The 22,012-nt window shown below is 45.9% G+C and overlaps 1 protein-coding gene across 1 annotated transcript in view; it reads left to right on the top strand.

The window, feature by feature from the left end:
• Nucleotides 1-22,012, top strand: part of CFAP46 (cilia and flagella associated protein 46) — a 1,240,276-nt gene that overhangs the window by 822,472 nt on the left and 395,792 nt on the right. The window contains exons 43-44 of the mRNA XM_085606190.1: nt 14,414-14,602; nt 15,634-15,765. Of these exons, the coding sequence (XP_085462316.1) occupies nt 14,414-14,602; nt 15,634-15,765 (321 nt within the window). The remainder of the gene's footprint in view (nt 1-14,413; nt 14,603-15,633; nt 15,766-22,012) is intronic.

The raw sequence follows: 22,012 nt of genomic DNA on the forward strand, positions 1-22,012 counted from the left end.
GATATAGTATATATTTAAATGATTTTTTTGCACTTGTTTAATGTTTTATATGTTGGTATTTAACTATTTCTATGTTTATGTGGTTTCGTGAATAGGCTTGTGTACGTGTCATAGCACTGTACGTGTGGACCACATCTGCATCATACTGTAATTTGTAAAATGCCAGAGCGAGTTTCCTAGAGGAAGGCCTAATAAGTTTGATTGCATTTATATGTATTCTTTTATACTTTCATGTAGTGTTTCACACGTTATGTAGTTTTGCATATTGCACTTTACCATTAGTCATTTTAATTGTAAAACATTTACCGATCTCTAAAGGTTAAGTTGGTTTAAGGTTGCTTGCTCTGAATCAAACTCCTAACTTCGAATCATTGTAGATGTGGGCAGCAAGTGTTGACTCACTAGGGTATCTACCTGGCACAATAAAATAGGGCCCAGTTCTCAACTAAAGTAGAAAATTCGCTCTCATATTGTTACTCCTACATTTACAGCAAATCCACGCCTGTTTGGAATTCTAATGTTCGTCAAGAAGTAATCTTGAAAAATGTTTTCACTTTTCCTCCCTGTTGCACATGTGTACATGTAACGCATCATTGCTTTTGCAGAGGATAGCTTGTTTTTTGGTACTCCACAGGGAATATGATGTTCAAGTTGGATATACCTATTTCCCTACAACTGTGCCAATTCTGGGAATACTTTTTCCCTTTTCACTCTGAAAATGGATTTACTCTTGTCCTTGGAAACTGCATATATACGGGTTTTGACTATTCACAAATATGCATCCTTGAACCACTAAAAACCAGCCCACGTGAGAATGTGTACTCACACTACTGTACTGTACTGGTGTACCTTTAAGCATCAGTGAAGTCATTTACAAGAGAACATTTACATTTTGTTTCTGGATAGCTTGAATTTGCACTCTTATGTTAAGATATGTGTGTCTCTAAGTGAAACCAGACCTTCAAATTACCTCTCCAAATTGTACTTTTGTTGGTCGAGTATTTTACGCTTTCAAAGAAGGTAGTTGTGTATGTCACACAGACCTTTTTAAAAATGTTACATGAGATTATAAGGTAATATTGATTCTGTTATGTACCATTGGTCATCATACGCAGATGGCCCTTCTTCAGACTAGTCCTTAGATGAATGAGATGTATCCACCTCCTTTGCCACCACAAGACCACATAATTCGAAAATGATCTCGCTTTCCATTTAATTTTGTCCTACTGCTTTCAACTAGCTCCTCCCATCACAGGTTTTGGGCTTTTTAATAGAAGGCGCAACAGCAGAACCACATATTCTTTGTTTCTGTATTCCATTGACCTCAGTCTTTGCTGGGCAAGGGCCTGCCCAGCTCTTTCTGACCATGGTTTTGACAGGGTAAGCATTGTCACCTGGGCTTTCTGTCTGTGGGCATTCATAGACTGCTTGTGTCTGAATCTGTGAGGCTGAGAGGTGTGTTGGTCTGTCATATGTTTCCATTGGAACCTGTGCTTCTTTTTAGTCTTCAAGACTGGATAAGTACTGCTGCCTTTGGGGTTTTCAGAGATTGCTTACCTCAGTACCTTGCGTGAGTAAGGTTTGTGATGGTCCATTTCCTTTCACCTTTGGTGGTGCTGATACATATTATGTTCATCCAGGATTTTGGAGTTGTTGTTACCATGTTTAGGAGGGAAAGCATAAGCACTTTAGCACTGGTTAAGAGTGGTAAAGTGTGGAGAGTCCTAAGGCCAGCAACATTGAGATTGTCTAAAATGGAGGTGGAGGGCTGACCGGTCTAACAGATTTTCCAGATCTTGGGTGCATAGACTGAAAAGGCATGCGGTCTTGCCCATTATTGTGCTGCTTGGATGTCTGCAAATACTTGTGAACTGTGGGTTGCATGGCTGCACCTTCCCCCAGTCCCTGCCTCCCTCACTCCATGCTCATCGGGTGAGTGTTGCAAAGCCTAGAATGCAGTTGTATTCCTGCATACCAAAATTCCAGATTCCTCTGATATCAGTTTCAGGAGCTGGACTATCGATGCAGTATTCCCAACCTCTGTGGAATTATGCATCAAGACGGTAGTGTTGAAGCTTGGATTTGAATATGGAGTATATTTCTCAATGTAAGGTGTGAAAGTGCATTACACCATATTCAGAGATAAAGGCAGAACTGCAGAGGGCCTTTATGAGTACCGCCTAGTGGCCAGATGGTAAAATCCAAACACGTTTCCTTTTGACAAGCTTTTCAAATTGAATTCCAGGTTACTAGGGAATGATATCCCCACCTAAAACTACAGGTTTCAAACCATGTTGTGACTGTTCCCTGGTCTTCCCTTGACCGGAAACAAGCATCCTGGAACCGGTTTTGGGCTAACACCCCTCATCAGTCAGGCTAGCTTGAATCCAGTGGCAAAGTGAGCAAGGGACCCACGTCTGGTTATACCCTGCCAACTTAGGGGGAACAAAGCAAACACAAGGATGCATGTGTCACTACTGGGTAGGAGAGGTAATCTGGGAGTCGTGGAGATCAGAGGTGTCCAGTGTAAAACCACCTCCATATCAATCTTTTGGACTTGCAGGCCATTCACCTGGCGTTGAAGGCCTTCCTACAGTCTATCAAGAGGACACTGGCACCGATTCTCATGGACAACACCACTTTTTTTGTAGTACTGTAACCAGCAAAGCATAGTGCGGTCCTCTCCCAGGAAGCTCTGCACCTTTGGAGGTGTTTGAAATGTCAGGGCATCTCTCAGATTGTGAACCACCTGGTGGCACCATTGAATGCCTGGGCCGTTGAGCTCAGAAGTGAGGTACCTGTCTTATCATGAATGACAACTATACCCCAACGTGCACAGGGTATCTTCTGACAATGGGGAGAGCTCAGGCTAGACTTTTTCTTCACCATCGAGAACATGCAGTGTCCAGATGCATTTCAACTGAGTGGAACATGGGACTCCTGTATGCCTTCCCGCCCCTGCCTTTCCTGACCAGAGTTCTGAAGAAAAACAGGAATGACCAGACATACATCATCCTAGTGGCCCTAGATTGTGCCGGGAGAGTGTGGTAACCAAAATGTCTGAGCATGGGCATCTCCCCTTTGGCCAGGGTACATCCTTTATGAAGATCTTCTGTCAATACAGCAGGGCAGGGTTTTCCACCTGAAACTGCACAATCCCCACCTACATGCATGGATAGTGAGTGGCAGCAGTTGTCAGGCTTTGATTTCCCACCCGAAGTTGTGAGAGTCTTCCTGGCTAACAGTTGCCCAGCCACAAAGTTAATGTGGGCACTGGGACAATTTTGTGGCCTGGTGTGGAGTCCACCAGATAGTCCACAAGACAGACCATCTCCAAGCCAAACTGTCTACTATTTTGAAGTGGGAATTATTAAAGGTTTTTTTATCTGCCATTTTAACTTTTATGCGTTTACTGGACCAACCATCCTTGTTCAAATCACATACTGTGATTTAAATAATTACGGGCCATATGTATCAAGCAAAATTGCGATCGCAAACTCCGAAATTCACAGAATTTCGGCGTTTGCGATCGCAATTTTGCTAAATGGTATGTATGAAGGCAAATCTGCGTGCCAAATAAGGGATCACAAAATTTGCGATTCCTTATTTTGCAATTGCATTTAAGGCATCTCAAATTTTGCAATGCCTTAAATGCAATGTAAGAATCACCAAAAAAGTGCAATTTGGCCTTAAGGAATCGCAAATTACCACCAACTTCAAGTTGGTGGTAATTTGCGATTTGTTTGAAAAATTCACTTTTTTGCATTTTTCAAAGTGCAATGTGAAGCACATACGTGCCCTTAGGGCATGTATGTGCGCCACATGTGCACCCATGCTTATTTCAGGGGTGCAACAGGGTGTCCTTTTGACACCCTTGCACCCTTTGAAATTGCATTCTCAATTTGCGATTTTCTAATTGCTAATCGCAAATTGAGAATGTCTTCCCATTCATTCCTATGGGCCTCTAGGCCCATAGGAATGAATGGGGAGGTATTCCTTAATTGCGAATCGCAATTTGAGATTCGTAATTAAGGAATATTTAGGATTCGCAATATTTATTGCAAATCCTACATACATAGCATTTTGCAATTCTCAAATAGCGATTTTCAAAAACTCGCTATTTGAGAATCGCAAAAGATGATTTTGATACATATGGCCCTAAATGTTTAACGCAAATATTCCCTCCCAAACCATTAGTGATACACAATGGGACGTTATTTTGGTCCTGACATTTCTCATCTGTACTCCCTTTGAGCTAATGCACTCCGGCTTATTGCATCTCCTAACACTAAAGACTACGGGCCTCATTTATGAGGACCCTTGCGCCGTCAGAACATCACTTTTTGTGACGTTCGGTGGTGCAGAAGCCTGCTCCATATTTACAAGGCAGCACTAAGCCACTTTTTGTGGCTTAATGCTGCCTCATAAATAGTGTCGCCTTCAACCAGTTTTCTGCGTTAAAGTGGCGTGCAATGGGTGTTGCTTTGGGCATTCCCAGCAACATCCATGGCATTTTGACACGGCCCATATTTACAAGAAATCGTAAATCTGAGGCAGCGCCAAAAACATACACCTCCCCAGGAGAAGCGTGAGGGAGGCACAACGAGGAGAAATATATTTATTTCTCCTTGTTTTTCCTTTTTCTATGTGTGCTGCAGGAAAAAGCCTCTTGTAGTTGTTTTTGTGCACGAAAACAATCATACCCTCAATGCAGGCACCCTTTCACCATCGTGCGAAGGTGCCTGCATTGGCGCACGCCAGCCTATTGGGTGCCGGAGGAAGGGAAAAAGACAGGAATACTCCATATCTCATAGATACAGCGCGTTCCAGACCTTTTCTTTTGCTGTAGGGCAGCGTAGCAGGAAGGCCTGCTGCGCTGCCCTATGGCAAAAACACATAAAAGAGGCCCCACCTTCTTAAGCACGATCATTCAGGGCTGTTGCATGAGTGAGTTCCAGGCTCTCTGTTCAACTGCCCTACCCCACATTTTTTTTGAAGAACCTGGTGTTGAGGACCAAGGCTACCTTCTTGCTGAATGTTGAGACATTTTTTCACTTTAAGCAATCGATCATATTCTGAACATTCTTTGCCCCACCTCACGTGTTCAAAAGAGGGGGTAAGACTCTATTGGCTGGACCCCAATAGAACTTTACGTTTTTACATCAATCGCAACAAAGTACATCATGTGGACGATTAGCTTTTTGTCGGGCTCTCTGGGGAAAAGAAATGCAAGGCGGTGCAGAAAAGGACTCTGTCAAGGTGGATAGTCCTTTGCATTAAGATCTGCTACGCACTGGTCAAGAAGCAGCCTCTTGGAGGACTGAGGGCCTATTCCATCAGGGCCAAGGCTGTCATCATTGTATTGGCACACTTGGTGTCTGTACTTGACATCTGTCAGGCTGTGAGGTGGGTTTCAGTGCACACGTTCATGAAGCACTATTGCCATGACGGGGAGGGCCGACGAGAAAGCCATTTCACCTGTTCGTTTTGGCTGGATGTTTTGATGTGAGTTTACTCCAAAGACCATCTGCCTTGCGACGTACTGCTTTTGTATCTATTCTAAAGATTAGGAATCTGCGATTATAAATATCCATCAGTAGATCTACTTACTTACCTTCAGTAACTCTCTTTCTGGTGGGTACTCTATCTAACCACAAATTCCTCACTGCCCTTGCACAAACCAGTTCTGCGGAGTGGTCTCTTTTTACCATATAAAAAATCTCCCAAATGAAAGATCTGCATACTGGTACCCACATTTGTTATACTGGTACCCACAATTGTTTTGTGCTCAGAGTCTGAGTTTGCGGAAAGAGTCAAGCAATAGATTGACATTGGCACACAAGCATGGCGTTGATATGCTGCTTCGCTCCGTCATATAGTGGACAGAGCAAAGTCACTACATAGACTCATGGCTCTACCTTGTGGTGCATGGGAGTACTGCTATGAAAACTTTTGGACCCAGTCTGTTATTTTGGGAATCTTTGATGTGATAGAGTATGCATCATTCTGATGGATACATCTGCAAGTGGATTCCTCACCTTGTGAATATCCCCTGCACCAGCAGCATCCAGAATTTTTTTGTAGCTCTCCACGCCGACGAGGACAACGTCACAATAGCATGGCTCCACACGCGGCTCCGCTGACGTCACTGGAGCCATAAGAGCCATAAGAGAGCCTCATCGGCGTGATGACGTCAGTTCCCTTTTTTCCGCGCCGTTGACGCTAACGGTTTTCTGGGACTCTCCGTAGCTTGTCTAGTTACTTTGTATTTCTGGATTGTTTTTCTGGTCTTCTCTTGCTTCTTTCCTGAAGATGTCATCGAGGACGTCAGGGTTCAAGCCCTGTAGAGAGTGCGGAGGACATATGTCCATCATGGATCCTCACGAAGATTGTGTCTGGTGCCTGTCGTCGGATCACGACGTCAAGGGGTGCTCTTGCTGCCGTAAGATGAACCCGAAGGCTTTAAAGGAGAGAGAGGCCAAGCTGTTCATGGCGAAGATGAGGAAGGAGAAGAGAGGTCAAAGGCGATCGAGGTCCAGGTCCAGGTCCAGGTCGGGTTCGAAGTCGACGTCGGGTCATGCTTCAAAATCAAAGAAGCAGAAGAAGAAGAAGAGGCACGGCTCTCGACGCCGTTCAGATAAGGAGACGGCTCCGAAATTGAATTCTCCCGTTCCTCAGCATCGTAAGGACTATGTTTCTCCTTCTCCTTCGGTTTCGAATCCGGCTTCACCTGTTCGTCCGGCTTCGCCTGCAGCTTCTCAGGAGTGTTCTCCAGCTCCGGCTCCATCTCTGACGCCGACGCATTCTCCGGCTCCGGTGGAGGAGGCTCCGGTACCTGATGAGTCGTCAAACCCATTGGCTCCACCGTTGGTGCCGATTGGCCCGAGTCTGGTAATGCCTCAGCCTGAGCCTTTATCGGGCCCTTACCCACCTTTCCCTGGCCCGGGTCAAGACCCATCGCATTACTTGAATGCCATGTATGTGTCTTTACAAAAGCAATGTACCCCTCTGGAGCACCTTCAGGTCCCATGGGTCCAATATCCTTTAATTTGGGGGTTCCTCAGGCCTATGCTCAGACTCCCTTTATGACATTCCTTCCAGCGGCGCCGTCCTGGCATTTCTCGGCGCCGAGGACGTCGACGCCGATCCCTGCATCTCCGGCTCCGTCAGCTCGACCTTGTTCGACTCAGGCTGTGCCTCCGGATCCGTGTTCGACACCGGCTCCGGCTCCATCGAAGTTGTGTGTGGCGCGGCCGACGCTGGTTCCGAGGATAAGATCCAGGCAGGAGTCAGATGACTTATTTGAAGACTTAAGGGAGGCAAGTGGCCTTGATTGGTCCCCAGAATGGGAGCTTTCTCCTCCTTCAGATGCTCCCTCTAAGGATGTGGTTCCTTACCACACAGTTATAAGGAAGGCAGCGAAGCTCTTAGACTTGCAGCTCCCAACGGCTGAATTTAAGTCCAATATCTTGACGGAGGTTCTTCATTCTCCCTCCACTGTAGTAGAACCTTTGCTTCCTTTCAATGATGCCATCACTGAGCCAGTTATGGAGGTTTGGCGTAAGCCGTTTTCGGCTCCAGCAGTGTCAAAATCTGTTGCTAGGAGGTACATTGCGGCTCCAGGAGATCCGGACTTCCTAACATCCCATCCTTCTCCTGCAAGCCTGGTGGTTCAAGCTGCCTGTTCGAAAAAGTCTTCTGGAGCATTTCCTCAAGTTCCTGGTGATAGAGAGTCAAAAAGCTTGACCAGTCAGCCAAGAAGGTGTTGTCCTCGGCAAGTATGGCCTTGAAGTTCATAAATGCCACCTGTCTTTTGGGCTGTTACATCCACGCCCTAATGGACTCTGCAAAACAGCTGGCTCCTAAATTGTCTGAGGAGGACAGGCAGAATTTTAATGAGGTCTTGTCGGACACTCAAGCAGCTGCACATCAATTTATTCAGAGTGGTTTGGACACTGCGGACTCTGTTGCCAGGATCATGGGCTCCTCGTTTGCCACAAGAAGTGCTTGGCTTAAGTCGTTGGAGTTTTCTCCAGATGTGCAGGCAACACTTCTACCCTTTGATGGTTCTGGACTGTTTGGAAAGAAAGAAGATGCAGCCTTGGAAAGGTTCAAGACAGCAAAGCCACTGCTAAGTCTCTGGGCCTGCAGGCGCAGCCTATAGGTTCCTCTTACAGAAGGTACAGAGGTTTTGGGAGGTCGTCCTTTCGGACCTACAGGCAGCCTCAGCAGCAGAAGCAGCAGCAAAATACCCTGTATAAGACCTACAGGGGCAAGAACAGAGGTTGTCCACGAGGTCGTCAGCCCTCCTCCTCCTCTACCTCCCTCCCTCTTGCCGCAGCAAAGCAGCCCTAGATCCACCATTCTGGATCATGTTGGTCCTGTGGGGGGTCGGCTTACCCATTTTCTGCAAGATTGGGAATCGGTCACTTACAGACCTTTGGGTTCTAAATCTTGTGGAAAATGGGTATGCTCTTCCCTTTCGGGAATTCCCTCCAAATTACCCTCCTTGCCAAGGTGCTTGCTCGGAGAACCACCTTCTTCTCCTGCAGGAGGAAGTCCTAACATTACTGAAAAAAGGTGCGATAGAGGTAGTTCCAGAGTGGGAAAGGGGTCAGGGATGCTACTTCCGGAATTTCCTGATACCCAAGAAGGATGGCAGGCTACGTCCAATCCTGGATCTCAGGATTTTGAACCTTTTTCTGAAGCAGGAGAAGTTCAAGATGCTCACCCTTGCGCAGGTTCTTCAAGCGCTGCAACAGGAGGACTGGATGGTGTTGATCGACTTGCAGAATGTGTATTTTCATATTCCGATCCTGGAGTCGCACAGGAAGTATCTCCGTTTTACGGTAGAGTCGCAAAATTATCAGTTTGCAGTTCTCCCGTTTGGTCTTACTGCTGCACCTCAAGTCTTCACTAAGGTGATGGCAGTGGTGGCAGCCCATCTCAGAAGGTAGGGGATTCCTGTTTTCCCCTATCTGGACGACTGGCTGATCAAAGCGGAGTCGCCAGAGAAGGTGTTTCATCATCTGCAGGTTACAACTCAGCTTTTGTACAAATTGGGTTTCTGGATAAACATGCCCAAATCTCATCTGGTGCCCTCTCAGCGCAACCTGTTCATAGGGGCGGTACTGGACACTACTGTGTGTCGAGCATTCGCACCTCCACAAAGGATTCACAACATACAGGAAATGATTCCCTTGTTTTACAACGGAGCGGTCATTCCAGTCCTGAAGGTCCTTCGTCTGCTCGGTCTGTTTGCTTCCTGCATTCCGTTGGTCAAACATGCACGCTGGCACATGAGGGCGCTCCAGTGGTGCCTCCGCAAGCAGTGGTATCAGCACAACGGAGATCTCAGGGAGTCTGTGAGGATCTCCAGAGAAGCTGCAGCGGATCTGTCTTGGTGGAGCGTGGAGGGCAATCTGTCTCAAGGAAAGCCCTTCCATCTACCTCCATCGGTGGCCACAGTGATAACGGATGCATCCACTTTAGGGTGGAGTGCGCATCTGGAGGATCTGGAGATCAGAGGAAAGGTTGCTTCACATCAACCTTTTGGAGTTGCGGGCGATACATTTGGCACTCAAGGCCTTCCTCCCTTCCCTCCGCGGTCAGTCGGTTCAAGTCCTGACGAACAATATTACCACGATGTGGTATGTTAACAAGCAGGGAGGAGTGCGGTCGCATTGTCTCTGCAGAGAGGCTCTGCTTCTCTGGTCCTGGGTTCAGGATCATCAGGTTTGTCTGATGGCAAATCATCTGGCTGGAGTTCTGAATGTGCATGCAGACAGTCTCAGTCAGCAGTTTTCTGCCGACCACGAGTGGAGGCTCCATCCGGAGGTGGCTCGTCACAACTTTCGGATGTGGGGAACTCCTCGGGTGGACCTGTTTGCCACTCACGAGAACGCTCACTGCCTGTCATTCTGCAGTCTCCAGTATCCGATGCAGGGAGCTTTGGGGGACGCGTTTCAGTTGAAATGGGACTCACATCTCCTTTACGCGTTTCCTCCCATACCCTTGATTCCTCCGGTTCTGAGGAAGATTCGCCAAGACCGGGCCCAAGTCATCTTGATCGCCCCGGATTGGCCAAGAAGGGTGTGGTATACAGATCTTCTCCACCTCTCCTCATGCCCTCCGCTCCCTCTCAGGGCAGACCTCCTCTCGCAGTCGCAGTGGCAGGTTCTACACCCCCACCTCCAGAACTTACACCTTCATGCCTGGAGATTGAACGGGGCAACCTGAATTCTTTTTCTCTCCCGCCCGACGTGGTGGATGTGATTTTGTCTGCCAGGCGTCACTCCACCAAGTCTATCTATTGCTATAGGTGGTCCAAATTTGTCCATTGGTGTGGGCAGAAGTCTATTGACCCTTTGAGGGCTTGTTTATCCAACATCCTTCAGTTTGCGCTCTCTCTCTAGCTCAGCAAGGTTTTGCTGTAGCTACTGTGAAGGGTTATTTATCGGCTTTGTCGGCATCTCTTTGCTTGCCGGATCAGCCGTCCTTGTTTAAATCACCTATGTGTTACGGTTCATTAAGGGCCTTACCAACAAATTTCCGCCCACTCCATTTATTGTGCCTCAATGGGACTTAAGGCTATTGTTTTTTAAAACAGTTTTTCTCATTGCCATTACCTCGGCAAGGAGGGTAAGTGAGCTTCAAGCTCTGAGTTTGAAACCCCCATTCTTGACCATTCATGCTGAAAGAATGGTACTCAGGTCCAGGGCTGCTTTTCTGCCTAAGGTGGTAACTCCTTTCCATCTGGGGCAGTCCATTACCCTTCCTACCTTCTATCCTCCCCCTCACCCTTCCAAGGAGGAGGAGCGGCTTCACCACTTGGACCCTGAAAGGGCTGTGAGTTTTTACCTCGATAGAACTAAAGACTTTTGAGTGGATGACCAGCTCTGCGTGGGCTTCATTGGCTGCAGGAAAGGCAGAGCGGTGCACAAGCGCACCCTTTCCAGATGGATTGTCTTGTGCATCAAGATCTGTTACTCTTAGACTGGTAAGGAACCTCCAGATGGTATTAGGGCTCACTCTACCAGGGCAAAGTCTTCTACATCTGCCTTATCTAGAGGGGTTCCTGTGGAGGACATTTGTAGAGCGGCAACTTGGGCCTCCCTCCACACTTTCGCGAAGCATTACTGCTTAGATTCCGAGGTGAGGAGGGATGAACACTTTGCACGTTCCGTCCTTCAGGACTTTTTAGTATAGAAGGGTGGACACCCTCCTCCGGGAGTGGGGACTGCTGTGGAACTCTATTCACAAGGTGAGGAATCCACTGGCAGATGTATCCATCAGAAGAACAAGTTACTTACCTTCGGTAACGCTTTTTCTGGTAGATATAGTATCTGCCTGTGGATTCCTCACTGACCCACCTCCTCCCCGTTGTCCACCCTGTGATAAAATCTATCTGTTACTGTCAAAGGGAGTGTGTCATTTCTTTTGCTTTCCTGCATTGACTTCACACTGTGTGTGTTGGTTTGAATATTATGTACTGTGTATACTGTATATATATTGTTGTCCGTCCGTCTGTGTGCTTCGAAGGCACGGAAAAAAGGGCGGAACTGACGTCATCACGCCGGCGAGGTTATCTTATGGCTCCAGTGACGTCAGCGGAGCCGCGAGCAGAGCCATGCTATTGTGACGTTGTCGCAATCTGGAATCTTTCCCAGAGGGAGGCTGGCCAAACCAATGAAAGTTTGTAAGAGAGAGGGATAAAGTTCAGCAAGTTTTGTTTTATTCCAAAATTCAATTTGTCAAGAGCACAAAAATTAAGTCTAAATCTGTGGTCTTTCAGGGGTCCGAACTCCTGGTTGGAAAAGGTTCCATCTTCACCAGGTCTTCCCCAACGTTGATGGAAATGGCGTGGGTGGATGGGGATAAAACAACAAAAGAAATAGACCGGAGTGAGTCGCAGGGAAAAACTGGCGTTTCTCTCTCAGGGAAGGGGAGTGACGGGAGAAGTCATCTGTGACCAGCACCGAGTGAGCCCCGACGTGAACTCCCTCCTCCCTCTTCCCCTCCCGTGTCCCGTAAGCCCCTCTAGCGTCGCCTGTACCTTAGTAAACCACCCTCCTCTAGGGGGGTGGCTGGGCGAAACGTAGTCCCGTTGGCCTCCCGGCTTGTCGTCTCTACACGCCACAGCAGTACTTGCTTCGGTCTCTTCTTCGGCTCCGCTTCGTCTCACTGCTATTCTGCCTCCGCTGTTCCTCTCTGTCCACTCCACAACCTCTCCTGCTCCGGGGAAACCCGCTTCCGTCTCCTGAAAGAAGGACAGCCCTCTTGTTTGTGCCCGCTGCTCCTCCGATAGCCCCATTGGGTATGACGTCGTGGGCCACACCCCCGGGGATTCCGCCTGAGAGATTCCCTTAAAGGGCTCTTGTCCTTCCTGCACAAAGGGTGAAACAACTGGGTCAGAATCGAAGGGCAACAAAGTCCGCAGTTCGTTATCGGACTTGTGACAGACGTCGTCCTTGTCGGCGTGGAGAGCTTAAAAAAATTCAGAATATTGCTGGCGCAGGGGATATTCACAAGGTGAGGAATCCACAGGCAGATACTGTATCCACCAGAAAAAGCGTTTCCGAAGGTAAGTAACTTGTTCTTTAGAGCGTTACTGAAAGTAAGTAGCTGGTTGTTTTCCCCAACAACCAATGAAAGTCTGGGAAAATGCAAAATGGGGGTGGTGATTGGCAGGTCCTTTAAAATCATCATGACCTGCAAGCAAAAATGTACTAACCCTCTTATTCTTTCAAGAGTTTCTAATCAACTGGTTCAGCATCACAGACACATTTTTCAACTGAGTCCTCCTTATCAAACAAATGACAATATTTCCTGGAAAATAGGTTAAAAATAAAACGTCATGTTTTCGGGAGCAAGTATTGCAGTTATATGTGCTCCTTTAAAATACTTCACTAGGTCCCTTATTGTGAGTGGCACATAAAAATCCCCATGATTTCCCTCCCCTGAATATCCAGTTCCGGAGTCCCAATAATTTTGAAAAGGGGAATAAAAAAAACTGTGAGTTTGTGGGGAATAACATGCAGCAATAGTACATACTATACCAATTTCTGCGTGTTTTTCACCAGTATTCCATCAGCAAGCTCCACCGTCTTCCAGCAGTTGAAATGTCCAGGTGGACTACTACTTATCAGTGTTGTTTCTGCTAAACTTATTATTCAAATGGTTTTAGTAACTCCTGTTATGGAGCACATCGTAATTAATGGGTCACATGTAGTCGTTATGGGTGGCCGGCACTTCTCTCGGGTGGGTGTGCGCGGGGGGGGGGTACAGCATTGTGATTGGTCTGAGCACCGTGACATGGCTCTAAGCCAGGGGCTGTAGGGGTGGGCATGTTCTCCATGCAGGCTATAATGCAGCCTGCATGGAGAAGGGGGAAGTGCGCATGATTGTTTTGGGCGGCCCGAGAGGGCAGACCAAACAGTGATTGCACACAGGAGTTTTCTACCCCTCTTATCCTGCAGCTCCGCCCCTCCTGTCACACACTGCCACAGCAGGAAAACAAATTAAAATGATAATAACATTCCGTTATTATCTTTTTTTCCCTTTCTTTTGCTGCTTTCTGGCAGTGGGGCAACGCTCCTCCGCCTTAACCGAGGAGCCGCCACTGGTAGCAGAGTCTCTGTGACAAAATAAGTAGAATGTGTTCACTTTCGAAAATAATCCTTAATTACGATTAAGTGTCCTTAATTGCGATTTATAAGGAATCGCAATTAAGGACTCGCAAATTGCGATTAATAAGGAATCGCAATTAAGGACTCGCAAAAGCATATGCATGTAGGAATCGCTATAAAAATAGCGATTCCTAAACATTCCTTAATTGCGACTCGCAAATTGCGAGTCGCAATTAAGGAAAGGGTTCCCATTTATTTCCTATGAGCCTACGGGTCCTTAGGAATGAATAGGAAATTGCATTCGCAATTTGCGAGTACCAATAGGTACTCACAATTTGCGCATGCAATTTCAAGGGTGTCAAAAGTACACCCTGTTGCACCCCTGAAATTGTGGTGTGCACCCATGGAGCTCTAACCTGAAACTTTGAAAAATCCACTTTAGTGCATTTTTCGAAGTTTCCACTAAATACCATCAGGTTGCAATAACCTGTATTTAGCGGTCCATAATAGCGAAATGGCTATTGTAAATGCAATCTTGCATTGCATTTAAGGTATCGCAATTTGTGATTCCTTAAATGCTATCGCAAACTGTGATTTTTGCATTTGGGATTGATGCATCCCAAATGCAAAAATTGCGGTCGCAAAGGGGCAGATTCTGCAAATCTGCCCCTTTGTGACCGCAATTTAGCTTGATGTATGTGCCGGTTGGCCCTTAACACTGTTCTGTGATTGTTTACTGGGTTATACTGCTTTTGGAACTAACGGGCTGTCTTGATACCCTACAGGAATGGATAAACACAAGTCGGGTACTGTGCCACACAGCATTGACTCACTGTGAAAGTGTGCTGGCTCTTCCCACAACCTGTATTGACATAAGATCCCACTGCCTATACTTAACTGGAAAATGTCTTCGGTTACTTGCTTCAAAACTCGACCCACTTGGTCCAGATATGTACTGGAATGAGAACATTTTGGTATGATCATTTTTCAATGTTATTAACTTTTATAAATGTTATCTTTGTGCACCCACCATGTAGTGATGTATGTGCGTTTAATTTTATGTATGCTTTTAGATAATTATGATGCAAGATTATTTAACATGGTACATATATTAACAAGGGCAAAAAGAGTCTTCTCAATAGGAACATACGAATGAAAATGCCAACAATGCTACTTGTAGAAAGCTGTCACCTTGATCATTGTTTAGGGGCCAATGTAAAAATTGTTCAGTACTGGAAATACTGGTTTCACTTGGGAAAGAACAAGAGCACAATGCCCTGTGGAAAAAATGAAGTAAATAATTAAACATAATACCATGTTTGCAAACCGTTGAAGGGCAAATAGTACTGATGTCAGTTCACATAAATCTCTTAAGTAGTGGATGTGACACTTATGTAAGATTACAGCTGTGCTTGTCGAACTAACCATTAGTAGCATTCAGTCAGGTTTTCAAGGATATCTGCAATGCGTGTGATGAAATTTAACATACATTGACAAGCACAATTCTATCTAAATTTGACCCTCGTGGATTTGGGCTGAAGAAGGTTGTCTTGTACAGAAGTCTGATTAGATCAAAATTGGAATTTTTGCCATGGTTGTGACCTTGGAGGCTCGTTGATGTAGGGAGAGGAAATAACGGCTAGGAAAGGTTTACCCTGGTGATGTGAGGTTTCCCCATGGGGGGATTGAACTGCTTCCCTCAAATTATGAGTGTAGGAGACCCTTAGGAGGGAACTGGTGGAATTTGCACCCTTAAAACATACAAAATATTATATCCAAGAGTTGTAGCAAATCCAGACTTTGAAACATGGACACCTGTAAATGTGATACCCTCCATTATTTGATTATTCAACCATAAGAGCTTATCCTGCACAAAAGGTCTATAGATTAGTTAATAATATCAGCATCTAAGTGGGTGCTCCCAAAGGAAGGTAGACACAAGCGAAATGATTATGAATTAGCTTGCTTTTAAAACTAAATGCCTTGTGACTAATTTGTCTTTCAGAGTGAGGCTAAATTAGCTTCAGAAACCAGTCCAAGGACAGGACAGGAACCAGTTGTCAACGAATGGATTTTTGGAGCTGTGCAGGGTAATAACCAACAGAATATGTACATCAAAAAAGGCAATGAACTAAAGGTAATGCTTTTTGTAAAGTTAATGCAATTACATCATCCCTTAATGAAAGTAGCACGTTAAAGAAACAAATCTATCTTAGTATGGTTTTCAGAAGTGTCCTCTGGTTCTACATAATTAACTTGATGTACAGTGCTTCAATCTAAGTTTCAACGGCACACACTACGATGGCGGACTATGTGTGATGGTGTCTTTCAAAGACCTATACGATCGATCTTTGCTGTTATGGAGCAGGGCATCAAGACACAAGTTGAGGAATGTGAACACACTAGGGGATCTACAGTTGACATCTCTTCAGTTTGTGTCTTTGTGAGGGGACAAGGAATATCCTAATGATCCTTAATCACTGCACTGCTCACTCAGAGCAGAGAGGATGTACTGGGCTTTATGGCTCCCTCTCAAAGTCTAACTGGAGGTTGCTTGATGCCTGAGATCACCAGGGAACTGCAGTCAGCTATCGTCATTGAACTTCATTTCAACCTTTTGAAGAGATCTTCAGGGACATCACAGGCTATTTGGGTTTGGCTGTGCTGCAACTTCCCATGCGAGAGAGTGTGGTGTCCCTGTCCTTCCCTGCATTGAAAGAGGTCTTGTCTTTTATGGGTCGAGGGGCTGCCTGGTTGTCTCTTGTGACATTGTTACCTCCAGGGCTCCTGGCTTAGAAGCCACTGGTACAGGACTCGAGGAGCTAAAGCACATTACACTATCTGGACCCAGTGTCAGAGTGGTCTACAGGGCAATGAGGCAGTGCCTGATCAGCTCTTCAGACAGGGCAGTGTGTGGACCGATTTATTTGTGTGTTTGTAGGCCTGTTTAATGGTCTGGTAGGCCAGTTTTATTGTTTATTTTCCCATTATTACCACACACATTGCCAGCAAGCACAAATGCATGCAGTCTTCCATATTCTGCAAAACAACTATACAGAGTGTATTTCCAACTTAAAAGTTGTGCTGATATGTAAATGTGGGGATACTTTTTAAGCTATATGATTAGCTAATGAGGGCCACTTTTATTTTGGTGCCCAGGATGATTTTCTGTCACAGTCAGACCCTGTCTGGTCTCTGGTCTTCCTCTTTACATGAGCAGATTACATTACAAAGATAGATTCCTTTTTTTCATTTTGTTGTCCTCGTCCCCTTGTTACTTACCTGGAAGGACGCTGTAAAATCTCAAATTGCACAGGTGGGGGTCATCTTGAGTCACAACGTAGTTGACCCACTTGTGAACCTTCATGCTATGAATAGGTTCTGTGCAGAGGTTACTGGGGGGGGCTAAATTGTTTGTAATATACATGGGACAAAATATCTGCAGCACAAAAGAATAACATGTTTGATCACTCTTTAGCTATTCTTTTTGCCTTCCAGATGATATGTTGGACGTGGAGGTTTACAGTGTAAGATAAGGTGCCAATAGGGGTCCAATTCCTGTGTATTTCAAGCTCTTCCCTCTAGCTAAACACCTCCAGATTTTCCTCATGGTCAGCTTGCCCCTGCTTGCCTACATATGGCTTAAGGTGGAGGCTGAGTGTGAAGAGTTTGATTGATTCCCCTGTAAGTTGATAAACATGTTCTGAGTACTTCAGACTGGTGCACAGGCTCTCCATTTGCTGTGATCCTGCCATTCCGTAGAGTGTCTGTTGTCTAATGCATTGTTACATACTCTGTGGCCCTTCAGAGCTTGTAAATGAGAGAGTAAACCTTCTTCCCATATTTCTCACCTCTCATGGTGGGTGGGGCTGGTGGGGGACCTTTTTGGCACTTCTTGAGAACTTACCCGGTTTCTCCTCCTCGCCATCCTGTGGTTGAATGGTTCGCCTGACAGGGAGGGTATGCATCTGATCATGTCTGCTATCCTGTTATTGTCTCTACTTTCTGATGTGTGCCACAAGTGCCTCCCCTAATATATTCAACATGGTCTACTGTTCACTGAATGTATATCATCCTCGCCCAGTCTTCTGTATGCTTGTGCCCCCCGTGAGTGGCTCTTTTGCCTCCTGTATGTCCTTGTTTCTGGTATGGACCTTTGAATCACGTCAGCATGGATGGTCTGCACAGTACTCAAGGCCTGGTTTGCATTGCAGGCCTGTTTCCTGTGTGTTCATTTTCCTCAGGAATACTAGGTTCTCATAGGCCCCTCGGGTTGGCCTGTCTATTGATATTGGCCCTGGTTTGGGGGGTAGAAGGGCACAGTGGGGCATTTTTGTACAGTCTATTTGTTTAGAGGAAGCATATGCTTCAGCCTGTCCTTGGCTGTCAAGATGTGTTCCATACCTTCCAGGTGTAGAATCACTCTGCCTTTCTGCCATGGGTGAGGGTCCTCTTCCAGCCACTTCTTCCATGAGGATCCCCCTTGCATGCAATAGTGTTTCACAGGGGCTGCTTGAGGAAAAGTACGTTTTTTTTGTCAGTTTCTTCCTGCTTGATGAGGAGACACTATTGGATATCTGATGAGGATGACACTACAGGCCCGATGGACAGTCTGTTAGTAGTGTAACACTTTTCCATTGTCTACTGTATGGGGAATGTGAGGTCTGAGTCAATGAACATCTCTCTCTCTTGGATCCATTATCGACTGTTTCTTGGTCTTCCCATTATGCTCTCTATTGACTTGCTTGCCCAACCACTGCTTGAAAGATCGTCCCTAGTTTAAGGCATTCAGCTGCTGCGCTGCAAAGTTTGCAGTCCCGCACATGATGTCAAAACAGCAATAGATGAAGGTGATAGCCCTACATTCAATTGCTTCTCCTTGCATTTATAATATATTTTTTATGGTTGAGTGTTTGAAAATCAAATGATGTTATGGTCCGAGACCTGGCTCTTATTTAAAAGCTTCCTTAACCTACAAATCTACAGCAGTGTGCTAAAAAGTACAAGGGGACGCTATGTTTTATATTCAAATCAGTGAGGAAAAAAATTGAAATGCAGTAAATGTAAAAATATTTCACATTTTTGAATCACCAAATTGTGCATTTTTAAAATAGAAATGAGCAACAGGCGGTACAACACACAGTTGAATGTATGACTAAATTCTACAGTCAAAACTAGATCACGGCTCGCAATCTTGGGTAATTAGGAGCTGCTTGGAATACAGTGGAAGCCATATCAAGCTACCTTTTCACTGGTGCAAACACTAAAAATCAGTTTATCACCGTTTTTGCACCTTCAGTGACACTCTCAAGAGCAGAGATGTTCCTACAAAAAAATGACATAAATAGCAGGACAAATGTAAAAATCTCTATTTTTTCATGTTCACCGCTTCATTGATAAAGCAAACCGATATTGCGTCAATCTGAATCCGGCGAAACTATTTCAGAATTGTACATAAAAGTATTTTGTCCTGATGAAAACCACTTATGTAGGCTGAGATTTCAGCAAAGCTTGTGTGTGCCATTCACTGCTATGGAAGCAACAAATTGAGACAAACGGATTTGTTGTCTGTGTTACATTGGTGTAAACCAATCCATGTCTATGTGGCTAGTGTTGGCTACAGTGAGCTTCCACCTTCAGTATGTTCATGAGTACTGCCCCTCTTTAGCCCCTCAGAGCTGCAACATCTCTGCTGTTGCACAGCGAAAGTCGGGATGCCCAGATTCCTCTCAGTACTCTAGTTTTCTGTAAAGAGAAGAGAGTAACAACAAATAGCAGCATAGCTGAAACATGCCTGTGTCAACTATGCCCAGTCTCACAAAAGATTACTGTTTACCGTAACAGTGGTGGCTCCTCAGTAAGGGTGCAGGACTCACTTCCATACATGATGAGTGTCAGTCTAAGCAAAGTTCAGCCTGACAAACAACTCATCATGTCCGGGTCAAGCGGCCAGCATTTTACATGCATTGATGGGCAGGCCCCTGGCCGCCAAAGCCATGGTTTGCTGGGTTGAAGATCTCTTAGCCTTAAGAGCAGTGACATCAGCCTGGCAATGTTACTGATAGTCAGCCCCAGGCATTCCATTTTTAAGCCCTGAAGTGTCCAGGTTTGCCTGTCTATCAATGACGTTTCATACCACTCTTTCCTAACTCATCACTGAGTGAGGTGGGATTCGCAAGTGTCACTGTTCCCACTCCACTTTGTCATGCACCGTTTATTGAGTGATCATAACAAGATGAGCCAATGACAGGAAGTGATATCTTCTATTTTTTCTTCTCTCCCTGAAGCTAGTAGCTCCTTCCTGGGCCATTTTGCTTCTCTATCCTGCCACACACAGGTCCTGCCTTACCTTATTGGTTTGCTTTACCTCACCGCTGCGGCCCGGTTAGTGTTTTATTGAATGCTTGGGGCTTGCATTTATGTATGAACGTATGTGTATTTACGTGTATATGCTGTGAATGAGAGTGTACTTGTGAATCGGTGTGTATGTGTGCTCATGTGCCTTTGTGAAAGTATAGGTGTGAGTATGTGTGTGTATGTTTGTGAATTAATGAGTATGTGAGTATGTGCACCAGTGGCATAGCTAGACCTGCGGCCGCCCGTGGTGGCCCCTGAGTTTGCCGCCCCGCGGCAGCCATCTGAAGAGTGGGGGGTGCTGGCGATTTAAGTAAGAGCAGGGGGCGCGGAGGCTGCCCGCCGCCCTCAAAACTAATGCCACCCGGGGCTGACCGCCACCCCCTTACTACGCCACTGATTTGCACATGTTTTTAATTGTAAATGAATGGGTTGATGTAAATGTGTGCCTGTAAATGAATGGATCAGTGTGCAGGTATATGCTCATGAATGGATGGAAGTGAGTGTGCATGGGCATTCCCGGCTCACTACGCCGATAAATAACTTGCAGCTGCATTAGGGATATGTGATAAAAGTGTTCTCTACCTCAGAGGTTGTGACCTTCCTAGAAGAAGCTCAGTCTAAATGTTGTCTGTAGTAAATGGTTCCATCAATTTGATTCCCCCGGATTTTTCGCTTTGGACTGCTCAGTTTTGGACTCTTACTGTCAGTGAGTCCCACCATCTAAACCTCACTCACAGTAAATTCTGTGGAAATGGACTGAGAGTATTAACCACCAGTGTCCGCCTTTTAAATAAGGTCTGCTTCTGCGCAGCTAGACAAAGAGGCACTGAACTGGTTAGAGTGACCACACATATGTGCAGACGGTGCGAGTGAGAGGAGAAACATACCAGCTCAGAGTAATGTTGGCCATGCAGGTAGCTGGCCGAGCAGCGTGGCAGTGTGCTCCCCATTCTGGTTAGATGTGAGACTATGCAAGGTGCTCCAACAGAGGGTATGGGGCACCCGGCATTAAAAGTTGAAAAGTACAGCACACACCCACAGTGGGGAAAAATGAAAAGAATAAGCCTTTTGCAAAGCGGCTCGTAAAATATTTACTGCTTCCGGGACAGATGTGCCCCACAATCCTGTGGGGTGCTCAGATAGTTACCTATTTTCCTTCTGTGGTGCCCCGGGAGTCAGCAGAGGTACAAAGCAAGATAGTGGAAACCTTTTGGGGGCTTCAGAATTGCAGCAGCCCCCACCAGGTAATGACCTCTAAAGTTGCCCTAAATCTCACAAGAGGTTACATTGATGTGCCGAACAAAATATCTTCAGTGTTTTCAAGCACACACAGGGCTGGGGCACCTGCATGTAGGATGTGGATTGCAGAGGAACATAACGCATCAGTCCATGCTGTATGGGGTGTTTTCACAGACACACAGTTGGAGCTATCCAGGGGTGCTGGAGAATCCTCTGTTAAAACCATGATCTCTTGACTTGGTAAGAGTATTCTGCATCATTCAGAAACTATGTCCATCACCACCCCCTTTTTCCCAAATCGATTTTATCCACACTCAGTGTGGGAGGGTATGCTCAGACGTGAGTCCCTTGCTCATTGCACCATCAGGATTCAGGCAAGCCGGGCCGACGAAGGCTGTGATGCCAGAAACCGGTCCCCGGAAGCTTGTTTCCTTCCCAGTATAAGAATTGGCTTGGTAGTTTGGTTTGCCCTGTTCCCATCATGCACTGGGACAGGTACAGACTAATTTGCATGTAGCCAGGTTCTGAGCTGGGATGGTGCAGTGAGCTAAAAAACGGTGATGGATTAAAACCATGATCTCTTGACTTGGTAAGAGTATTCTGCATCATTCAGAAACTCTGTCCATCACCACCCCCTTTTTCCCAAATCGATTTTATCCACACTCAGTGTGGGAGGTGTCGTGTCTTCGCAGTGCCAATGACGACAGACACGATAGGTTTACTTTAGGACTCTTTATTTTCCTGTCCTTACACCAGCATGGCCCTACTCTCCACTGCCCTTTCCCTGC

The sequence above is a fragment of the Triturus cristatus genome, chromosome 1_2 (genome assembly GCF_964204655.1).
Source record: "Triturus cristatus chromosome 1_2, aTriCri1.1, whole genome shotgun sequence".
NCBI classification, from domain to species: Eukaryota; Metazoa; Chordata; class Amphibia; order Caudata; family Salamandridae; genus Triturus; species Triturus cristatus.